We start from the raw sequence: 23168 nt of genomic DNA, 5'->3' as shown, positions 1-23168 counted from the left end.
CCCTCTCTTTTCAGATAGCTCTAGCTTGTGTCAAATTGACAAAAAAAACAAACAACAAACAAACAAACAAACCAGGACAGAACCCAGCACCTCTGATTTCTAAGGGCACCTATGTATAACACACACGCACACACATACGCACATTAAAATCTCAAAATCCAAGTGTGGTGCCATACTCCTTTAATACCAGCCACTCAGCAGGCAGAGGCAGGCTAGTTTCTGTGAGTTTGAGGCCAGCTGGTATAAAGTAAGTTCCAGGACACCCAGGTTACACAGAGAAACCCATTGCTTTCTTTTTCTTTTTTGTTTTGCTTCTTGACATCTCCCCCCAAACACACAGACACAAAACCCCCAAGCCCAAAAGAGTCTTCAAATGCTTCCAACTATAGGGAAAGTGCAGGGCTAGGTCTCTGTGAGGCCATAATCATCATACTTGCCAGCTGATGATTATATAAACCTACCTTCTCTAGTGTGAGTGTGTCTGCATATCTTGCTTACTGTATCTGCACTGGTGCCTTGACACTAAGCTCATGGTCTGTAGTACTGTAGCTGAGCTAGAACATTTCTTATGTAAAGCATGTGTTAGCTTTTTCCAGTATAGACACTGGACTCCACTTGAGCATTTAATTAATTCATTTACTATTAGTTAATTTATTAATTCATTTTATGGTACTGGGGATTGAACTCAAGGACTTGTGCATACCAGGTAAGTGCACTGCCATTGAGCTTAACCCTGGCCCTACTGGATTATTTTACACAGGAAAATCATAAGCATATCATGAAAATAAGAAAAAGAAGGTCCTAAATAAACAAGGAATAGGACACATTTTACAGAATGAGAACTCACGTTAGGAGGCAGTGCATTGTCTGGTTGAAGTCACCTGGGGCATGTACATTGGGTGACTCAGTCCTTCAGCTACTCAGTGTCTGAATGACCATAGAGGTACTTTGAACATTGTTTGGGTTTGCAAGTGAATTTCAGAGAGCAAGGGAACATGAACATCCAGGATGATACTGACTGATTGTATTTTTTTTTTCTGTGACTGAAGATAAAGATATTTAAGTAAATACTCAGATGTTGGCTTGTGCATCTCATGTTTTATGGCAGCTTATCTGAGATGCTTTGGTAGTTTAAAAGTGTTTTAGACAGGCAGACAGAGGCTTACTTCTCTGACTTCATAATCCTGAGAGCTGAGGTGTCATAAGCTTAAATGAAATAGCAGATTGCTTGAACATCCTTGTGAAAGCTCTACTTAAAATCATTGTGAGGTCAGGCATGGTGCTGTACACCTTTAGTCCTCACACCGAAGAGGCGGAATCAGGTGGGTGGATCTCTCTGAGTTTTAGATTCTGCATAGAGTAGTAGGCCAGTCAGGACTACATAGTGAGAGCCTGTCTCAAACAAACAAACAAACAAACAAACAAACAAAAAAATAGTTCACTCTACTGAGAATCCTGCAACAGTCTTTGTATGCTTATGTAGACCGACAGATGTGTGTGTGTGTATATGCTTATTCAAATTTCATGGAAAAATACTTCCTAATGTCACTTAGTTTGTTGTAAAATAAATGCATTATTTCTAGGTATAAAGCACATTCGGCCTTAGAACATAGTACCATCTCTTATATTTATCTCTTACAGATGTAAAACTTCTAGCAGAGTCTCTTCCCCGAAGAAACTCCTCCTTGCTCTTAGTCCGTCTGGGTGGCCTGTTCCTCCGAGACCTGGCTACAGAAGGGACCATGTTTCCTCTTCTGGTCTTCCCTAATCTGGTATGTACTTCAGTGGATGCCTAGCACACATATGTCAGTGTGTACTGCAGTGACATACATAGCACACATGTCAGTGTGTGCTGCAGTGACATGCCTAGCACACATGTCAGTGTGTGCTGCAGTGACATGCCTAGCACACATGTCAGTGTGTGCTGCAGTGACATGCCTAGCACACGTGGATGTCAGTATGTGCTGCAGTGGCATGGCTAGCACATGTGGGTGTCAGTGTACACTGCAGTGACATGGCTAGTACACATGTAAATATGTGCTGCAGTGGCATGGCTAGCACATGTGGGTGTACACTGCAGTGACATGGCTAGCACACATGTCAATATGTGCTGCAGTGGCATGGTTAGCACATGTGGGTGTCAGTGTACACTGCAGTGACATGGCTAGCATACATGTCAATATGTGCGGCAGTGGCATGGCTAGCACATGTGGGTGTCAGTGAGTACTGCATTGGCATGGGTAGCATGCATGTGGTGTGTATCAGTGTGTACTGCAGTGGCATGGCTAGCACATGTGTGTGCCGTTGAATTGTGTCTGTTTTAGGGAGTCAGAAGTCCTGTTAACTGGACTGATTTTGACATGTGATGATTGGAGTCAGGCTGGGACTAGGAGGAAATATTAGTGAGCTGTGTGGCTCTACCTCTTTCCTCCCATACTGTGGCCACTGTGGATGTGTCTGTCTACCTGGGAATAATGCCAGGAACACCATTCACTGCTTTCTGCATTTCAAGGTTAACACTTGAGTCTCTCTCATGTCTGACAGCTCTGCTCTTGACCTGCTGTTGTTGTTGTGTCTTTTTTTGTTTTTTGTTTTTTGTTTTTCTGAGACAGGGTTTCTCTGCATAGCCCTGGCTGGCCTGGAACTCACTCTGTAGACCAGGCTGGCTTTGAACTCAGAAATCCACCTGCCTCTGCCTCCCAAGTGCTGGGATTAAAGGTGTGCGCCACCACTGCCCAGTGACCTGCTGTTGTTAATGTGAAATCTCAACTTTCTAGGAGTCCAAAAGAGAACTGCCTTCTGTCCTTTATATATGTTCAATTTTATATGTAATTTCCTTTGCCAACTGTGGTATTTTCAGTCTTATTGCTAAAGACATAGTCTAAATGAGTATTTACCTGTCCACTCTGTCTATACTTCTTTTTGAATGTTCTTAAATAGTATGGGAGAGTGGAATTAAAATTTAAAAAGTTATAAATATTCAATATCTATTTGGCAACTATTATTATCTACTCTGGAAAATGACACAGTAGCATGGGTGTGGTAACCCAGTGTGAAGGGGGTTTGAGTCATGGGTGCAAAGGAGAAGCAGTGCTAAGGTTCACTTACCTGCTGAAGAATGTTTGTATATGTGTTTAATAGCAGAAGGAAGTTGGCAGAGTCTCACAGTCTTTCGGTCTTCAAACTGCGTCGGAAGACAGAAGTGATCAATACTCTGGTAATTTTTCATATGTTCTTAAAAGTAATCCTTAAAAAATACATTATTACTGATTGGTAGACTTTGATTTCTGTTCTGTGCAGTGATTTGCCTGGTGGATCCATGTTGCTCTTAAAGGGAACGTGAACTCTGTGGGTAGGACTGTGTTCCCCTGGTATCTCTAGAGTATTTTTGCAAGGCCTCTGGGCCTTACGCTGCATTATGGGAACAAATACAGTAGTCTAGTTGTCAAGATTTCTGTTAAAAATTAGAGTTAAGACTCATTAGGCTTTATTTTAAAAACCTGCATAATTGTGAATTGATTAGAAAAGAATTTAGAAAATGTCTTTTTCCCAGAATGCTACCCAGGCCTGTGTGTGGGTGTGGTGGTGGTTTTGTTGTGTTCTACATCTTCTGTTCTTTCCTTTAGCTGCGGACCCAGACAATCCGGTGTTTGAGATGCTCTATGAGAGAAACCCAGTGCATAGCCACTTTGAGAGGCGGCTGGATGTCAGCACGAGGCCCTTGAACATCATCTACAACCCACAGGCTATTAAAAAAGTGGCAGACTTTTTCTACAAGGGAAAGGTTCATACCTCAGGTTAACTTTTTTGTTTGTTTGATCCTATGTTACCTTTGAAAAAAATCTTTTGGGTCATTGCTGGTGCAATGCATAATTGTAATTCATTTTGGAAGACCTGATAGTGTGGCAAGATCCTGCAGAGTAAGTGGCAGGATTGTGTGCAGATACTTAGTGTCCTTGGCAGTTGTCCTTCTCATATCTCTTTAGGATACACTTTTCCACCCTTCACCCTGGGATGGCTGTTTCTTTGGCCAGCTAAGATGTTTTAGCTGGGTAAATTACAGTAGAATGTTCAAGGATTTCCTTCTAGATGACAATATCTCTGTTCTTTTACAATATAGACTGTAGAGTTCTAAGTAGCATTTTTGATACACTTACGACTTCCTTTATTCCCTACAGAGACTGAGACAGTTAGAGAAGTACTTTCACTGACAGGGAGGCTTGTGAAACAGTGATGTGTACTTTGTGTGCACCTTCCTTCTTGCTTCTGTAGGTTTTTGACAGTTGTGACGCTTTTCATAGAAACAGTAACCGAGACACAACTGGCTAACATTTGCCTTCAATATAATATTCTGCTTTGTGTGATTTTTGAAATACAGCAGTTTGGAGTTTTCAGAAATGGTTTTAGGGATTCTAAGAAGTTAGGTACCCTTCCCTCATGTGCCTCCATGTCCTCAGGCTGTCCACCACTCCCCCCAAACCTTCTCCTGCTGTCACCATAGCATAGAGGAAAGAGCTATTTTTGTTACTGATTTCTTTTTTCCACTTCGGTTGATCTTCTGGGAGAGGGCAGAGTGACAGTGTTTTATTGGTCAGTCCCTTGCAAGCTGACATTGTGTGCCTTTCCAATCTGACAGGCTTTGGTTATCAGTCTGAGCTTGAACTGAGGGTAGCCGAAGCAGCCCGAAGACAGTATAACAAGCTAAAGATGCAGACCAAGGCTGAGATTCGACAGACTCTTGACCGTTTGCTTGTGGGAGAGTTTATTGTAAGTAACCTGGGGGATTCTGCTTGGGGATCGAGAGGCAACCGTGTTTCCTGACAAGCTCATGACTTACAATACATAGGCTTGCTTATACCAACTAGATGAACCTCCCACCCTCAAAATAGATTAGATAGATAGATAGATAGATAGATATATAGATAGATAGATAGATAGATAGATAGATAGATATCCTTGTAGCTAGCATTTTAAATAGCTCATGTCTTTTCTATTAATGGTCTAATTAAGAAATGAATAGTGTTGGGGGTGTGGTTTACCTGTTAACAACACCACATGACCTTCCAAAGGTCTTGAGTTCAATTCCCAGCATAGGGCTAAAATAATTTGCGGGGCAGTGGTGGCGCATGCCTTTAATCCCAGCACTTGGGAGGCAGAGACAGGTGGATTTCTGAGTTCGAGGCCAGCCTGGTCTCCAGAGTGAGTTCCAGGACAGCCAGGGCTACACAGAGAAACCCTGTCTTGAAAAACCAAAAAAAAAAAAAAAAAAAAAAAAAGAATGATGCTGACTAGATCTTGTTTTCCTTTCCTTGCTCTGAGGATACTTTGTTTAAATTTGTTTTCTTTTCGAGACAGGGTTTCTCTGTGTAGCTGGCTCTCCTGGAACTCTTTTTGTAGACCAGATTGACCTCAAACTGACAGATCAACCTGCCTCTTCCTTCTGAGTGTTGGGGGTACTTTCCAGACTTCCCTGTGTCTTTCTTAAGATCTAATTTGCAAGTATGTGGACTTTGTGGTGCTGTGTGTCCAGCTGATTCAAGGACAAGAAACAGCTTAATTGTCCAGAAAGGGAGTTTCTGGTAGTGCACTGCCCAGACGTGGCAGTAGATGGAGCTGGTAGACAAGTGTGGCTACTTTTGAACCCTGTAGAATGAGCTGTGGGAAGGTTGGCCGTGGTGTTTCAAGACAAATGCGTAAGATCTTGTGGTGGGGGATGGGGAATTAGTCTTGATTTCCTGTGTGTGTGTATGTGTTTCAGGATAATTTATGGCTATTAGTGCCTACCTGATATCTTCATAAAAAATGGGCCTTTTTTTTTCTAATTTTTATTTTTTTCATATATACTTTTAGTTTTTGAGACACGATTTTTCTGTATAGCCTTGGGTGTTTTAAAACTCTTACGCTGTAGACCAGGCTGGCCTCAAAATCAGAGATCTGCCTGTGTCTGCCTCCCGGATTAAAGGCATGTGCCACACCAGACCTGTACATTATGAATAAGACTTCTCTTAATTCAGAGATTATCAGTCAGTATAAACAACTCCTCAAATTAATAGCTTGCTAATTTTTCCTCTCTTCTTCAAATATCAGCCTATGATAATATCTCCAGCCAACAGGTGTTAAGTGTCTTCTCTTGGACTCCCAAGGACTGGCATCCTGGGTGGGGTTTCAGGGATGCTTGGACACCTCTGTAAAGCTCCTTGGCAGTCAGGGCTAGCAGTGATATAATTGCATAGCCCAAGCTAGCCTGGAACTTGTGATTCTACTGCTTTTAGTTCTGGAGTTACAGCCAGTTTGCAACTGAGTTTTATTTTGCCTCTACAGGAGGAAAGTAAGCGGTGGACTGTTCGACTGGACATTTCCGCCCCTCAAGTGATATTTCCAGATGATTTCACCTTCAAGAACCCTGTGCTAGTTGTTGTGGATCTTGGAAGAATGCTTTTGACCAACACTCAAGGTAGAGTGTCAGTGTAAGGAAACAATAACCTGTCTATCTGTGCTTCACTATGGAAAACTGGAGAGAAGGTTTTCACAACATTTTAAAACTCTAAAGTTTGGGGTCTGGAGAGATGGCTCAGGGGTTAAGAGTACAAGCTGTCTTTGCAGAGGTCCTGGATTCAGTTCCCAGCACCTACATGGTCGCTCACAGTCATCCTTAATTTCAGTTTCAGGGGAAATGACACCCTCTTCTGACCTGTGGGTACCAGACATGTATGTGTTATACATACATGTGTGTAGGCAAACACACACACACACACACACACACACACACAGAGACACACACTAAAACTAAAACACAAAACAAAACAATCCAGCCAACCAAATGAAAACCCTTCAAAGTACACCCGTTGCTTTGTTAATACTAGCTTGGGGTATAATTCACATTTCAAAACATCAGTTCAGCTGGTCTGAATCTAAACCCACTGGCAGTCCCTAATCCCTCTTTGCTGTGCCTTAGCAACCAACCTTAATTTTTATTTCTTTGTCTCTACATTTGTTTGTTCTAAACATTTTATACATATGGAGTATTTGAACATGTCGCCTTTCATGTCTGCATGTTTAATTTAATAATACTATTTTCAATGTTCATCCATATTGTTGTTGGTGGTGGTGGTGGTAGTGTGTGTGTGTAGTATCACACTTCTTTTTTTTTTTTTTTTCTTTTTTTGGATTTTTCGAGACAGGGTTATAGCCCGGGCTGTCCTGGAACTCACTCTGTAGACCAGGCTGGCCTGGAACTCAGAAATCCGCCTGCCTCTGCCTCCTAAGTGCTGGGATTAAAGGCGTGCACCACCACTGCCCGGCCACATTTCTTTTTATGGCTTTTACTAGTCCCTTTTTGGATATATCAGGTTTTATTTATCTGTTCTTTGGTTAGTAAACTTTGGCAACACAGCCCCCGAACCCCTGCCAACAGTCACATCATGTTTTTGTGGCAATATAGAGCTTTAGTTCTTTTATATGCTTGCCCAGGAGTAGAGTTGCTGAGCTGTGTGTTAGCCTTATATTTAATATTTTTAGGGACTACCAGATTACTTTCCATAATGGCTTATATGCCTACTGGTTTGTGATGATTCTAGTTTCCCCACACCTGCTCATTACTTGTTACCTGACCTTCTGATTGCAGCCATCTTGGGATTGTGGGGGAGTGCAAGCGGATTTCTGAGTTCGAGGCCAGCCTGGTCTATAGAGTGAGTTCCAGGATAGCCAGGACTACACAGAGAAACCCTGTCCCGTCCCCCCCCCCCTCCAAAAAAATAAATAAATAAATAAATAAAAAAGAGTCCTTAAGCTCCATCCACTGTTTGGCTGTGGGTTTCTGTATCTGTCTGAGTCAGCTGCTGGGTGGAGCCTCTCAGAGGACAACATGCTCCTGTCTGCAGGCATAATAGACTATCATTAATGTTGTTTGGGTTTGGTGCTTGCACAGGGATGGGTCTCTAGTTGGGCCAGTTATTGGTTGGTCATTCCCTCAGTCTCTGTTCCACCCCCTGTGCCTGCATTTCTTGTAGACAGGCTAAATTTTGGGTTGTAAGTTTTGTGGGTGAGTTGGTGTCTCTATTGCTCCACTGGGCTTCCTGCCTGGCTACAAGAAGTGGTCTCTTCAGGTTATATATTCCCAATGCTAAAGCCACTCCCATTGATTCTTGGTGTCTCCCTTATCTCAGGTCTCTGTCTGCTCCTGGAGATGCTTCCCCCTCACCCCCACTCTTCATCCCCTTCACTGGCAGAATTCCATTCATTTTCATTGCTATCTAGCTATCTCTCCTGTCCCCCACACCTGAACCTGAAACCCCCCATTCCTCTCCCTATGTCCCCTGCTAACCATTTACCTCCCTCTGTCTGACTCTTATGACTATTTTATTCCCCCTTCTAACTGAGATTCAAGTTTCCTTCCTTGGACCTTCATTCTTGTTTAGCTTCTTTGGGTCTGTCTAATGTAGCATCATACCTGAATTTTATGACTAATAACCACTTATAAGTGAGTACATACCATGCATATCCTTTGAGGACTAGGTTACCTCAATTTGGATGATATTCTCAAGACCCATCCATTTGCCTGCAAAAATTATGATGTCTTTGTTTTTAATAGCTGAGTAGTATTCCATAGTGTAGATGTATCACATTTTCTTTATCCATTTTCAGTTGAGGGCCATCTAGGTTGTTTCCAGTTTCTGGCTATTTTGAAGAAAGGTGCTATGAATATAGTTGAGCAGGTGTCTTTGTGGGATGTTGGAGCATCTTTTGGATATATGCCCAGGAGTGGTATAGCTGAGTCTTGAGGTAGAAATATTCTCAGTTTTCTGAGAAATTGCCAGATTGGTTTCCAAAGTGGTTGTTTGAGTTTGCACTCCCACCAGCAATGTCTTTCTGTGTGACATTATGCATTTTGATAAATATTTCTGAATATTCAGGGTTAGAGATGGGAAGTTAGTATTTTTTATTTTTAAAATTTTATGTATTATGATACTTGTGTGTTAGTTACAGACAACTGTGTTGTTGATTTTATTTTTCTACCTTTATGTGCCAGATAAGGGTATTGCGTAGAGAGAGAATATTTTAGAAGGAAAACAAAATGAACACTACAATAAGTGGAGAAGTGTAAGTTTGGAGAATGCTGTAAGAGAGTTGTCAGCATTCCTGCCAGGGTCAAGGTGTGAAAATGCTGGCAGTGGCTGGTGGCCTCAGCATCCTATTGTGAGCTTGGAGGGATTTTTACCCACATTTTTACTCTTTGTATTTTGGTTTTCAGCTTAATAGGTAAGTTCACACTGAATGAATAGCAATTACACAGTGTTATGTCTGTCATTTTCATCCATTTAAAAAGCATCAGCTTGGTGGAGGCTTTTCCTGTTTTCTTCTTCCTCTTCCTCCTCCTCCTCCTCTTCTTCTTCCTCCTCTTTCATAATATGAGGCAGGGAGTCACAATGTAGGCCTGGCAGGCTTGGAACTTACTATGCAGAGTAGGCTGTTCTCAGAGTGATCTGCCTGCCTCTGTCTCAGAAGTGCTGAAATATTTTATAATAGAATTCTCAAGATTCTAAATCTATGTCTATGACTTGGTAGAATTTGAGATTCTTTTTAAAAATTTATTTTTTAATGTGAATTGTCTGAGTGTCTGTGCAGGAGCTGAAGAAGCCAAAAGAGAGCATCTAGTTTCATGAAAGTGGAGTTATAGGCAACCAGTGAGTTGCCGTGTGGGTGCTGGGAACCCATCCTGGGTCTACTACAAGAGCAGAAAGTGCTCCTAAGCACCGAGCTGTCTCTCTAGCCCTCCTTATTTATAACAAGGGAGGGAGGAAAGGGGGGAGCACTAGGAGACTTACACTCATGGTCTTTTCATTTCCCCTCGTAGAAGGCTCTAGGAGGAAAAGTGGGGATGGCTCAGCCTCTGAAGAGAATCAGTTCAGTGATGATGAATATAAGACCCCTCTTGCCACACCTCCCAGCACCCCACCTCCAGAGAGCAGCAGTAGCAACGGGGAGAAAACGCCACCCTTTTCTGGAGTGGAATTCAGTGAGGAACAGCTTCAGGCTCATCTAATGAGCACACAGATGTATGAGAGGTACTCCTTGACATTCATGGACCTCCAGGTCATGGTAGGACGAGTCAGAGACAACTGGAAACGCGTGCAGGACATCGATGTGGGGCCAACACATGTAGTTGAGAAGTTCAATGTTCACCTACAGTTAGAACGTCGGCTGATTTACACGTCAGACCCCAAGTACCCTGGGGCTGTGCTCTCAGGTAATTTACCAGACTTAAAAATCCACGTGAATGAAGATAAGATATCTGCCCTAAAGAACTGCTTTGCTCTCCTCACCACTCCTGAAACGAAGCCCTCTGACACCCATATCAGAGAGAAGATTTTCCCCCAGGAAGGACCTCGGGGAAGCTTACAGGATTCAGTAATGAACTTGACCCAGAGTATTGTAATGCTGGAGCAGCACACGCGGGAGGTGCTGGTGGAGTCACAGCTCCTCCTAGCGGAATTCAAGGTGAACTGCATGCAGCTTGGCGTTGAGAGCAGTGGCCGCTACATCTCAGTTCTCAAGGTGTTTGGCACCAATGCTCACTTTGTGAAAAGGCCGTATGATGCTGAGGTCTCCCTGACTGTTCATGGATTGCTCCTGGTGGACACCATGCAGACTTATGGTGCTGATTTTGACCTTTTGATGGCTTCACATAAGAATCTGAGTTTTGATATTCCCACAGGAAGCCTCCGGGATAGCAGGGCACAGTCTCCTGTCTCTGGACCTAATGTGGCCTTCCAAACGGATGTGTCTACTCTCAATGACCAATCAGCCACTAGTGCTTCCCTGGAGAATATTCTCACCAAAGAACAAGAGTCCCTCATTAAACTGGAGTATCAGTTTGTGAGTTCAGAGTGCCCATCCATGAACTTGGACAGCACTCTGCAGGTCATTTCCCTTCAGGTAAATAACTTGGACATCATCCTAAACCCAGAGACAATTGTGGAGCTCATTGGATTTCTTCAGAAATCCTTCCCTAAGGAAAAGGATGATGTGAGCCCTCAGCCTCTGATGACTGACCTTGAAAGAAGCATTATGGAGCAGGGCACAATTCAGTCGACTTATGAGCAAAACACAGAGGTCGCCGTGGAGATCCACAGGCTCAACCTCCTGCTGCTTCGGACAGTGGGGCTGGCTGATGGGGAGAGACATGGCAGGAAAATTGCAACAGCCAGTATTGGTGGCACCAAGGTGAACGTGTCGATGGGCAGCTCGTTTGACATGAATGGCTCCCTTGGCTGTTTGCAGCTCATGGATCTGACACAAGAAAATGTGAAGAACCAGTATGTCGTCAGCATCGGAAATTCTGTAGGCTATGAGAACATTGTCAGCGACATTGGCTATTTTGAAAGTGTATTTGTCAGAATGGAAGATGCAGCCCTGACTGAAGCGTTGAGTTTCACGTTTGCTGAGAAATCAAAACAGGAATGCTTTCTCAACCTGAAGATGGCATCTTTGCATTATAACCACTCTGCTAAATTCTTGAAGGAGTTGACATTATCTATGGATGAGCTGGAAGAGAATTTTCGCAGTATGTTGAAAAGTGCAGCTACCAAAGTGACCACAGTATTAGCCACTAAGACTGCCGAGTACAGTGAGATGGTGTCACTCTTTGAAACCCCGAAGAAGACCAGGGAACCCTTTGTCTTGGAGGAGAATGAAATCTATGGGTTTGGCCCTCCTTCCCCTCGATCGGACACAGTGAAGTTAATCTTGAACATAAACATTGAGTCTCCTGTTGTTTCTATCCCTCGGAGGCCTGGGAGTCCTGAGCTGTTGGTGGGACACTTGGGACAGATATTCATACAGAATTTTGTAGCAGGAGATGATGAATCTAGAAGTGACCGCCTGCAGGTGGAAATCAAAGACATTAAACTTTATTCTTTGAATTGCACTCAGCTAGCAGGCAGAGACAATGCTGGGCCTGAAGTCAGTCGAACATTCTGCCCGGCCTCTGGATCGGCCAGTGTTAACAGTCAGGAAGAGGCTCACTTCACACGACATGATTTCTTTGAATCTTTGCATAGAGGCCAAGGTGAGAAGCAGAAACATGTTTTGAGTGTGTGTAAAGATTCTAAACTCAGCTCCTGTGTATGTGTCCCCGAAAACAACACAGTCTCTTCCTCTTAGGGTTATCTCTGGTTAATGTTCGAACAATCATAGTGGTATTTTTAACAGTTTTGTAGAGGGCTGGCATGGTTTTACTTTCTCTCTTTGGATAAAATAATAATGTACTTTGAGCCAAGTGTGGTGGTGCACACAGTTAATCTCAGCACTCTAGAGGCAGAGGTGGGTGGATCTCTATGAGTTTGAGGCCAGCCAGGTCTACACTGTGACTTTTAGGATAGCCAGGGCTGCACAGAGAAACCCTGTCTGTGAAGTGTTTGCATTTGGTTGCATGCTCCTTTTCTGAAATGCTTCAGTGGATGGATGTAGTGTGACCTCATTTTATATACCGTTTTTATTCTTTTGTTTTAAGCTTTACATTTTTCATAGTTAAATATTGTTTAATGTAAATGCAGAAGGAAACTTGGTGTCTGGGTGTGTTTGGCTCCTTTAGTGCTCTGATTCTTCTAAGTGGGTCTGTGCAGGGTACAAGGAATGCTATTTTCATGTTTGTATTCTGGATATGGTTGGTTAGACCTACTCAGTCCAGCTATAGAATCAGAAACTCTAGAGACTATTCATTGGTGAAGAAAGTAATGCCCTTGAAAACATTTGTGTTCTCAGAACGTCCTTCACTGATTCATTTGAAGTTTGGAGGGCCAGCCTCTGGCCTAATGTGCTGGATGAGCTCTTAACTACTGGGCTGCATCCAGATATTCCTTCATTTCTATGCTTAGTAAATAGTTCTTTTCTGTGCTTGGAATGAGCGTTCAGCTAGAATGCTGTCTTGAGGCCCCCCAAAAACTGGGTCTATTACTGAAATCCATGGAAGGGACAGTCTGGCTTGGAAAACTAGCTTCCATGACTAAGAGAATATAAGGTACCATGGACTGACTTAGTGTTTACCATATCAGATACAATTTAAATTATATCTATCTGTTGTGTATGTGTGTATGTGTATGCCCACATGGATTCATGTCACAGTGCTGTGTGTGGAGATTAGAGGACAACTTGTGGGAGTTGTTTCTGTCTTTCAGCCATGTGGGTTCCAAAGATCCAGTTCAGGTCCTCAGGCCTTTATTTATCCTTAGAGCTATCTTTACAGCCTTACTATTTCATATTTTAAAGCTTCCAAGCAGAACATATCATGAAAGTACCTTCTTTTCCCCTTGTAAACTTGTCTTGTGGTTCTACTTGCTGTGTATTTTGGTCTCAGTCATAGACTCAGCTGCAAGGCCAACCTGCCATCAGAGAACCCCTGGGCTTTATTGTATGTACAGGACATTTGATCATCAGTAACAAACCAGATATCAGTGATTATGCTCTGTCACTTCTGCTCTCTTCTGCCAGCCTTTCATATCCTGAACAATACCACCATCCAGTTTAAGCTGGAGAAGATACCTATCGAGAGAGAATCTGAGCTGACTTTCTCCCTTAGTCCAGATGAGCTGGGGACGTCCAGCATCATGAAGATTGAAGGAAAGTTCGTCAACTCGGTTCAGGTAAACAAACACAGGATTGATTTTCAGGTCAGGGCAGTTCAGAGCCAATCAGATATTGTTCCTGTCTGAGATGTCAGAGATCAGATACATTTTAGGTTTGGGAACTGTGTATTTGGGACATTTGCAGAATCTTTATGGTTGAGCATCTCTGATCTCTAATTTGAAGTCTGAAATGCTTTTAAGTTGGAAACCATTTGAATGTTGTAAATTTCAAGGGTATTTTGATTTCAGATTAGGAAGAATTTTCCTTTGTTTATTTGTGTGTATTATTTAAGTTTTATTTATTTTTGTGTGTATGAGTGTTTTGTGTGCGTATATGGAGTGAATTGTGTCATGCCTGGTGCCCAAGTAGGCCAGATGAAGGTGCCCGATTCTGTGGAACTGGAGTTATGGATGTGGATGATTGTGAGCTACTATGTGGGTGCAGGGAATTGAACCCAAGTCCTCTGCAACAAGTACACTTAATCACTTAGCCATTTCTTCAGCCTGATCTGTATTCATTTTATATTTATATTGTATATAGTACTCAGATTATATTGGTATATATTTATGTGTATTAAGTGTTGAAAGAAAATATGTAAGTTCAAGGACATATCATCAATGTATATTCATGTTGTTGGTAATTTGCTCTAATAAGCACTGAACCTTGTCTAGCTCTATAGCTCAGGCTGACTGAATTCATGGTCCTCGTGCCTCTGCCTCCTGAGTACTGGAATTACACGTGTGCTTCTCTGCCCTCAGCAACATAGGATCCTTTGGTTGTGCCATTTTGTCCCTGGCAATGACTTTCTTCATGTGTCACAAAGAAACAAAGTAGATCTCTAGTCCCTAAAAAGCCATTTGCTCTTTCCCAGGAGGATGTAATTCTTAACCCACTTTGGATGCACTTGGAATAGACTGTATAACAATGTGATTATTCGAGCCACTGACAGATCCTTTTAACAGTAAAGTTAGGCTTGCCCTCTCTGAATTGAATTGGGCCAGTTAGGGTGTGTGTGTGTGTGTGTGTGTGTGTGTGAGTGTGTGTATGTATGTGTGTTTGTATGTGTACACTGTGTACATATGTATCCTTTCTTTGCAAGTAATTTTTTTCCTGATTTTACAGGACTAGAGGAAAGAGTAAGGTTATAAAATGAGTGTTTTTAGGATCTTAGGACAGTGGCCCCTCTGTCAGGCTGTAGATGATCACAAGTTTGATTAGTTTCAGTGGCTCCTAGGTGTCAGTCTTTGGGTAAGAAACCCTCCCCCAGCTCTCTTTCTCTTCTTTTAAAGAACTTTTTTATTATTAACTTTTTTATTCTGTATGTGTGCTTGTTTTACTTGCATATGTGCCTAGTGCTCATGGAGGCCAGAAGAAGACATCCCTTGGGACTGGAGTTACAGATGGTTGAGAGTTTGGGTGCTGGGAATTGAACTTGGATCCTCTATAAGACCATGTGGTACTCTTAATCACTGAGCTATCTCTCCAGCCCTCCTTGCTCCCTTTAATTGAGACAGGGTCTCATGTAGCCCAGGATGGCCTCTAACTTGCTATGTTACTGAGGATGACCTTGAATGTTTGATTCTCCTGTTTCTATCTTCCAGTACTTGGCTTTTATTTATTTATTTATTTTAAATGAAATAGTTTTGGGTAGGGAGCAGGTGAAATGATTTAGGTAAACACTTTAGTTAAAGTGTTTAACTAAACTTTAGTTTAGTGTTTGCTGTGAAAACTCGGCAAACCAGGTTCCATCTCCAGAACCTACGTAAGGAAGAAGGAGAAAATCAACTCCGAAGTATTATGCTATGACTTCTATACATGCCACAGTGCATGCATGTACATATATGCACTACACAAAAGCATAATAAACAATTCTTTCAAGGAAACCTTTTAAGGCAAGCCTCAGACTTTATTTCACTTCATCTTGTCTATTTTGAATGTGTTTCTCTGAACTTTGTTTCCTTATGTATTGTGATGGTGTTTGATTCTCAAGAATGTCTTTACTCTGGTTTGTTTGCATCAGGTCCAAGCAGGCTCTGCAGGAGTTAGGTGCAGTATCTTTTAGGGCTCTCTGGATCTGCCCTGCCATCTGCCATGCCATAATTCTGTGTGGAAACTGGTCAGTGGCCTACAGAGTGGCCAACATGGTGCCTTTGTCTTTCTGAACTGGAGCCAGTATTGCTGTGAACCAGCCAGGCTTCCCTGGATTCTGGTCTTTCTTAGCTCTCCTCCTCTTTTGGCTAGAGCTTCCCAGGCAGGTGCTGTCAAGCACCTCCGGTTTCATTGGTTCTGTCACACAAATGTCTGCATTTGATGAGAGTGTGTGGGTGGCAAGAGCCTGATCTCTCACTTATAAAATTCCTTGTCAGTCATTTCTGTTGCTTCATCCCCCTAATGAACTCTGTGGGGATGAAGATTAAATTAGGGGTTATAGAACGGTCACTTTCCAAATCTGTCAAAATTTCTGTATCTGATGTGTGATCCCTCTGCTAATTACCGTTAATTAGTAAAAAAGATGTACTTGAAAATATTTTTAAATAAGAAATTCTAAGTAAAAGAAAGTAAGAAGCCGGGGGTGCAGCTCAGTGACAATGTTTGCCTATTGTGTTCTGGGTCCCATGCCAGCCCCAACAATGGAAACTGTAAGGGGGAAAGAAATATATAGTTGCAGATCTGCATAATTTTTGAAAAGTACTAGCCATTGTTTGTTCTGCTGCCTGCTGTAGTTTTGGAGTCTTGTTTTTCAGTCCCTTGCTGTGCCCACATTAGATGTTTGGAAGTCTCCTTGCTTTCTGCAGTTATTTTGTGTGGTGAGAAAGAGTGGTTATGCTGACTCCATCCGGGGAGTACTTGCTGCACACTGACATGTGTAGATTGTTCTGAGTGGCTAGGGAGAGCCTTGTAAATAGAAGTGGGTAGGTAAAAGAAAGGATGGGAAAAAAAATGATGGTCCTAGATACCAACTAACTTAGAGCCTCTTGGTAAACATAGAAATAGCAGCTGAGAACTGAGGGTCTGTGTGAGGATAATAGAGTTGGAGGGAGCTGGTGAGGTGGCTCGGTGACTAAGGCTCTCCATGTTGGAGAGCTGTCAGCTGCCTGTAACGCTCCTGGGTGTGTGTGTGTGTCTGACTCTTCTAACCTCCATGGGCACCGGTACCCATGTATACCCCCAAACCCCTTGTGCATGCCCTTCCCCCCGTTCCATACACAAAATGACAACTACATTTTAAATGGTTCTGGAGTAACTGGGCTGTTGCCTTTGAATGCAGGTGGTGTTAGCCAAGCACGTGTATGAGCAGGTGTTACAGACAATGGACAACCTCGTGTACAGTGAAGATCTGAATAAGTTTGCAGCCAGTGCCCCGTCCTCCCCCTGCCCTAACTCTCCCCTGCCTCCACTCAGTTCCTTCGGAGAACCTTCTGTGGAGAAGAAGGAGAATGGGTTGTTCAGCCACTCCAGCTTTTCTAGCACTTCTCAGAAGTCCTTGTCTGTGAAGGAAGCCAAAGCCTTCACTCAGATTCAAGCCAACTTCTGTATATCGGAGTTGCAGGTTCAGCTGAGCGGTGACCTGACTTTGGGGGCCCAAGGGCTTGTGAGCTTAAAGTTTCAGGATTTTGAGGTGGAGTTCAGTAAAGACCATCCACAGACCTTATCCATCCAGATTGCCCTGCGCTCACTCCTCATGGAAGACTTACTGGAGAAGAATCCAGACTCTAAGTACAAGAGCCTGATGGTGTCTCGAGGGGCTCCCAAGCCATCTAGCTTAGCACAGAAGGAGTATCTTTCCCAGTCTTGCCCTTCGGTGTCCAGTGTAGAGTATCCTGACATGCCCCGGTCTCTCCCTTCCCACATGGAGGAAGCACCTAATGTCTTCCAGTTGTATCAAAGACCCATTTCCACATGTCGGAAAAAGCAAAAGGAAGTCCAGGACAAGAGCTACCCCCAGACTCCACCTCCTTCTCCCTCAGTGGACGAGCCCAAGGTGCTTGTTGGAAAGAGTAAATTTGATGATTCCTTGGTCCACATCAATATATTCTTGGTGGATAAAAAACATCCAGAGTTCTCTTCCAGTTACGGTCGCATTAACCGGAGCATTGATGTTGACTTTAACTGCTTGGATGTGTTGATCACCCTGCAAACCTGGGTGGTGATACTGGACTTTTTTGGGATTGGCTCCACTGCAGACAACCATGCGATGAAAGTACCACCTGAAGACCTTCTCCAGAACGTGAAGACGGAGACCAGTGCTTCCCTGGAGTCTGAGCTCCAGGAGCCAGTGAACTCCAAGCTGGATCTCAAGGTAGTGTATCACTCTGAGGATGAGTTTGAATCCGATCTAAATGTAAGCACTTCACATTTGTCCTTGAAAAGAGCTCTGATTGGCAGAGGGCTGTGTAGTCTCTGGCTGGCTGTTGAAAAGCAGAGACTTCAATGATGTCGATGTCTTACAAGAGTTTTGCTGTAAAGCCCATCTGGAGGCAGAGAGAATGTAGTGTAAGCAGCTTGTCGTCCCCGGCCATATGATTCCAAGGAATCCTTTTTGCTTCTCTAGCCTGTTTTCTCATCGTCCATCTTTTATGACGATGTGAGGTCCATATGCAAAACACCTAGCCAAATGTCTGGTGCATGGTAGCAGCTTCTGTGTGAGGCTTTCTTGTTAGCTCCCCACCCTCTCACCACATTATTGGCTTTTGCTGGGCTCACTATAGCGGGAGTCACAGAATGCAGTGTGCCAAGGAAGATTGCCTGTTGGAATCCTGACTCTTGCACTGCAGCTGCAGCCCTGGGTGAATCAGGGAACCTCTTCCCCTTCAGGATTTTTATCAGTGAACTGGGTGATATGCTGCAGTACCTATAGAGAAGGTGGTCCCAAGCTTTAGATGAGATTAATGTGAGACTCTCCACCTAACAAGCATCCAATAAGTGGTTGCTGTCACAGTTTATATTTTGATATGGATTTTCATGTAACCGTGACTTAACCTTGATATTTATATTGTAAATAGTAAAAAAAAAAAAAAAGGTAGCAAATAGGCAGCCTGCCATTTATGATGGAACAGCAGGTAGGTACACGAAGTTGACCAGCTGGGCTATATAGGGCTGTTGTAGCTAGCACCTACCTGTCAGAGTCCTGACATCTGTGCAGTAGCAGCTGGTAACTTCTGTGTGCCTGGGGAGGAAGGTCTTCATCTGCATGTCTTGATATATTCGGCCTGGTATTCGGCCTTCCTGGCTGAGAGCAGCCAGGAAGGGAACTCTATTACCCCATGCGGCTGTTGTCTGCCTCTCTACGCTGCAACAGGCTTCACTCTTCTAGAAGCAGGAAGCCTGGGAGGAGAGATGGGGGAAAAGGCAGTTCTGCTTCTTATTCAATGGTGGGGGTGGTGGTAGGTGTGGAGGGTGGTGAGCACACTACTTGGCTGTGCTCTGAGGCCCTGAGGCATTGGGCCTATCAAGGTGACTGGAAGTGCAGTGTTCAGTCATTCTCTGGCTGGATTTGATACGCTGTCAAGGTGGCTTTGTTCTCTTTGTGCCTGTGGAGATGTGCCTCAGCAATTCTTCCCTGCTATGATAAGATGTGGTGCTCCTGGGGCTTTCCATACAGTGCTGTAGGAAAACAGGACTAGATAAATGCTCCTTAACAGTGTAGTTCTTGAAACAAGAAATTTTGGGCATTTTTATTATGATGGATTTCTTATATGTCTCAGAGGAAATGTGTCATGAACCTCAATATTCCCAACACTGTAATCAATCACCTTTATTTCTTTTCTTCACTGAAGTCTTTTAAAGCAAATTTTAGGGCTGGTCTGATGGTTCAGTGGGAAGAGGTGTCTGTTGTCAAGCCTGATAGAAGGAGAGAACTGACTCCTGAAAACTGTCCTCTGACCTCCACTTGTGGGCAGTGCATGCCTGCACACACATACAAATAAATAGATGCTAATAAAATTAAAGCCAATTAATGAGACTCCATCTAGAATACAGAAACAAAAAAAGTATACAATTACACTTCCACATTTGTTTCTAGGAAAACACATGGGTATTTTTGTTGTTGTTGTTTACATAATCATAGTCATTGTCCCTCTTACTACGTCCACAGTCATGCCTTGGTGTTATGCAAAAACTATCAGGCTGCACTCAGATTTCCAGAATGTTGCACATTCTGGATGAAATATGGAGGCATGAATAGTTTGAGAGATTTCAGGTCTTTTCTTTGGTCTCTGCAGTGCTAGGCTTTCTGAGGTGAGTTTTCTAAGCTATGGAATAAGAAGTCAGTAAAACAACAATGAAACTGAGTCAGTGCTCCATTTGCTGCTGTTTCTTTAGTCTCTTGGGTGCAGACTGAGTTGTCCCTCTTGGTCTCCATAGCTAGTAGTGCTCTTCCTTCCCCATGACTTCAGCCTGCCTTTGGGACTAGGAGTAGGTGGATTGGATTCAGGTGCACCCAAGCGGCAAGCGAGTCACTCTTGAGTTAGGAGGCAGAGGACAGCTGGTCCTTTCTCAGTCATGTGAAGGTGCCATACCATGAAGTAGGTTCAGGCAGCGACATTTGGGTTCCTTCCCACAAAGCATTTTTAGACTCAGAGTGTCTGATCTTTGGAGATTTGATGCCTAGGGATTTTATTTTGCCTTTTTATGGGATCCTAATGTCTTGCGATCCTTCTGTGGTCCCTGTCAGGAATGAGACCATCTCTGCCTAAGGTCGCTGCTCTGACGACAATGCTCCTTCCACTTTCTTGCCCTTTATGGTACGTTCTCTTCCTTCTGCCTTTTTTTTTTTCCTCTTAGAGTTCCTTACCCACCTGGCAAATCGTGAACTCCTACTCTATGTGGACTTTGAGGATAAGGTGCTAGCACACATGTCCCTCCATCTCCTGCACCTTTCTTCTCAGTGTCTGGTCCCAAGGCCAGAAGAGCTGGAGGCCAACCAGCAAATTCTTAGACATAATAGTACTTTCAGTAGTTGGAGTTACTTTAGTGTAATGAAGCCTCTGTTAGAGAACTCCACTCCAGAGAGAGGTCTCTGTCCTTGTTTCCTGAAGTCCAATTGCTGAACAGAGACCTCTGTTAAATATGGGCTCAAAGGCATTAGGCAGGACTTTCACTATTTGCCTACATAGATTTTATAGATGAGACCAGATTTTACAGATCTATGAGTCATTACAGAACTGTGCAGTGCTAAGATGGGAAACCTTGTTTTTATACCATGTAACATTTCACCACCTACTGAGGAATATAGAGGAGAGGTGGCAGAATCTGAAATTGGAATTCCTTTCTCATGTGCTCCATCAGCAGACCTGCTTTGGGGAATAAATGAAATTGGCATCTTGTAAAGTTTGGGCTGGTGAGGTGGCTCAGCAGGTATAAGTGCCTGCTAGCAGGCTCCACCATCTGAGTTTGGATTGCCAGAGCCCACACAGTGGGAGGAGAAGTAGGAAAGAACATTCACTCCTACAGATTGTCCTCTGACCTCCATATACATATACAAGCCCAGACACACAGGTGCACACGTGGACCCATGCACGTGTGCGCGCGCACACACACACACACACACACACACTGAATAAATAAATAATGTATACTTTCACCTTTCCAAGCCTGTCATCATTCTCACTCATTCTGTGCTGCTGTTTCCTGTTCCCCTCAGTAACTTGCTTTTCGCATTGCATCTTGTATCCTAGGTTCATTCGCTTTCTCTTGTCCTGAGTAAGGCCTCCAGTGAGCTTGCTAAAGCAAATGTGTCCAAATTAGTAGCACACATGGAGATGATTGGTAAGTGGGACTAAATCAAGCACTCATGATCGCGTAAGTATTTAAACATCCAGGACAAAATTATTTGTCTTTACATGCCAAGTAAGGTGTACAACTGTGGCTTGATTGTGGGAATTGCTAAGACCATCATTTACATTGGTGATCTGCAAATCCGGGCTTTGGGATCAGCATTGTCTATTACAAAGGCAGGCAACTGGACCAACTTCCTCCCTGTTCCTCTCCCATCTCATCCCAAGAGTCTTCTGAAGATTGTATGGGCTCCTAGCATCTCTCTGTGTAGGGTGACCAGATAAAGTTTTGTTCAAATTGGGATAGTTTTGAGAGTGAAATGCAGAGCTATTAATAATTAGATCAGCAAGACAGGCAGGTCAAAGGGTTCTCAGTGAGAAAATGAGACAAGCTCATTCTGTTTGTACTCTTAAGTAGGGGCACTGCCAAGAGAGGGTATAGTGTTCTACAGCAGGGCATTGCAGCATAGCTGGCCCCTTTCTGGCAGGCTTTTGCAGGTTGGAATTCTACAAGAGCATCAAGTTGTAAGTAATAGGGTGTATAAAGCACAAGCCCAAACACTGCCCCTTCCTTAAGGAATGTGTAATGTATAGTGAACATTAAGATGCTGATGCTGTCATGATATCAGGAATATCATTTGGAGAAGAAATGGACTAATACAGAGGTCTCATGGTCTGATATTATTTTAGAAAAGCATTCTAGAAAAGTGACCTTTAACTGGGAGAGCATGGCATTTTTATTAGATGACATTAGGAATCAAAAAAATTATATATGTTGTGAGTCCCTGGGGACTGATTTGGCCTTCCAGAGGTATATACCTTGGTGAGCATTGTGTCAGCTGTGTAATGTTATTATTGGTTTTGTTCTGTAGGAATAGTAGTTTAGTAGCTGGCCTGGAACTTCTATGCAGACTAGTCTGATCTCCAACTCCAGGGAGCCACTGGAATACCCCCCCCCCCATCGCTTTATGCTCACATTCCAGTGGCCTGTGCCCCAGCACCTATTTCCATTCTCTCACCTGGGGGGTGTGCTCCCTCAGCCCTCAAATGGACTCACTTCCATTCTGTGTCAGCACTGTCTGTCCCCAGGCGTCAGCTTATTGACTTCCTTTATCGAGTTACTCCAAGCCCCCTCTGTGTTGCTTGAACAGCTGACACAGACACTTTTACATTCTTTTTTATTCCTAGTTCAATGCTTAGACCTTGTGATGGTTCTCTCAGGTCTAATCGGTGGTCTGGTCTCAGAATCCTGCTTCTTTAAGTTGGCACTGCTTTCAGTTTGATTCCTTTCCCTGCATCCCTAGTATGCAGCATTGCTGGCTTATGTAGACTTGTTGTTGGTTGTTTAGACTTGTTCAACTCCTTTAAACTTTGTCATTGAAACCCTTAGAAATAGCATATGAAATGTTTTCCTGGTGTCTTGGTATCTGAAAATTTACTTTTGACATTTATTTTGATTAAAATATGGAAGTTGGAGGCATGTGCATATCATCTTTAATTCAGATGTATTAAACGATTTCAGAAAAGGTCCATAATAACATGTTCTGATTTTAACACATGTAGAAGGAGACCTGGCCTTGCAGGGAAGCATCGGGAGCCTGTCTTTGAGTGACCTCACGCCACATGGAGACTTCTACAGAGAACGCTTCACCACAAGTGGAGAGGAAGCTCTTATCTTCCAGACTTTCAAGTAAAACATGCACCTCTGCTCTAGCTGTGTGTCCCGCTCTCTGTTGTAAAGCATGTACCTCTGCTGTAGCTGTGTGTCCC

General features: G+C 43.3%; 1 protein-coding gene across 2 annotated transcripts in view; it reads left to right on the top strand.

The window, feature by feature from the left end:
* Vps13d (vacuolar protein sorting 13 homolog D) overlaps nucleotides 1-23168 on the top strand; it is a 219532-nt gene that overhangs the window by 22064 nt on the left and 174300 nt on the right. For both annotated transcript variants that reach the window (XM_028786006.1, XM_028786007.1), the window contains exons 13-22: nucleotides 1642-1772; nucleotides 3142-3217; nucleotides 3627-3797; nucleotides 4637-4767; nucleotides 6322-6454; nucleotides 9854-12067; nucleotides 13489-13640; nucleotides 16892-17923; nucleotides 21300-21390; nucleotides 22962-23088. In XM_028786006.1, coding sequence (XP_028641839.1) covers nucleotides 1642-1772; nucleotides 3142-3217; nucleotides 3627-3797; nucleotides 4637-4767; nucleotides 6322-6454; nucleotides 9854-12067; nucleotides 13489-13640; nucleotides 16892-17923; nucleotides 21300-21390; nucleotides 22962-23088 — 4258 coding nt within the window. The remainder of the gene's footprint in view (nucleotides 1-1641; nucleotides 1773-3141; nucleotides 3218-3626; nucleotides 3798-4636; nucleotides 4768-6321; nucleotides 6455-9853; nucleotides 12068-13488; nucleotides 13641-16891; nucleotides 17924-21299; nucleotides 21391-22961; nucleotides 23089-23168) is intronic.

The sequence above is a fragment of the Grammomys surdaster genome, unplaced genomic scaffold, assembly GCF_004785775.1.
Source record: "Grammomys surdaster isolate TR1022 unplaced genomic scaffold, NIH_TR_1.0 125408, whole genome shotgun sequence".
NCBI classification, from domain to species: domain Eukaryota; kingdom Metazoa; phylum Chordata; class Mammalia; order Rodentia; family Muridae; genus Grammomys; species Grammomys surdaster.
Note: the sequence above shows the minus strand (reverse complement) of the source record. Positions and strands in the feature narration are given on the sequence as shown.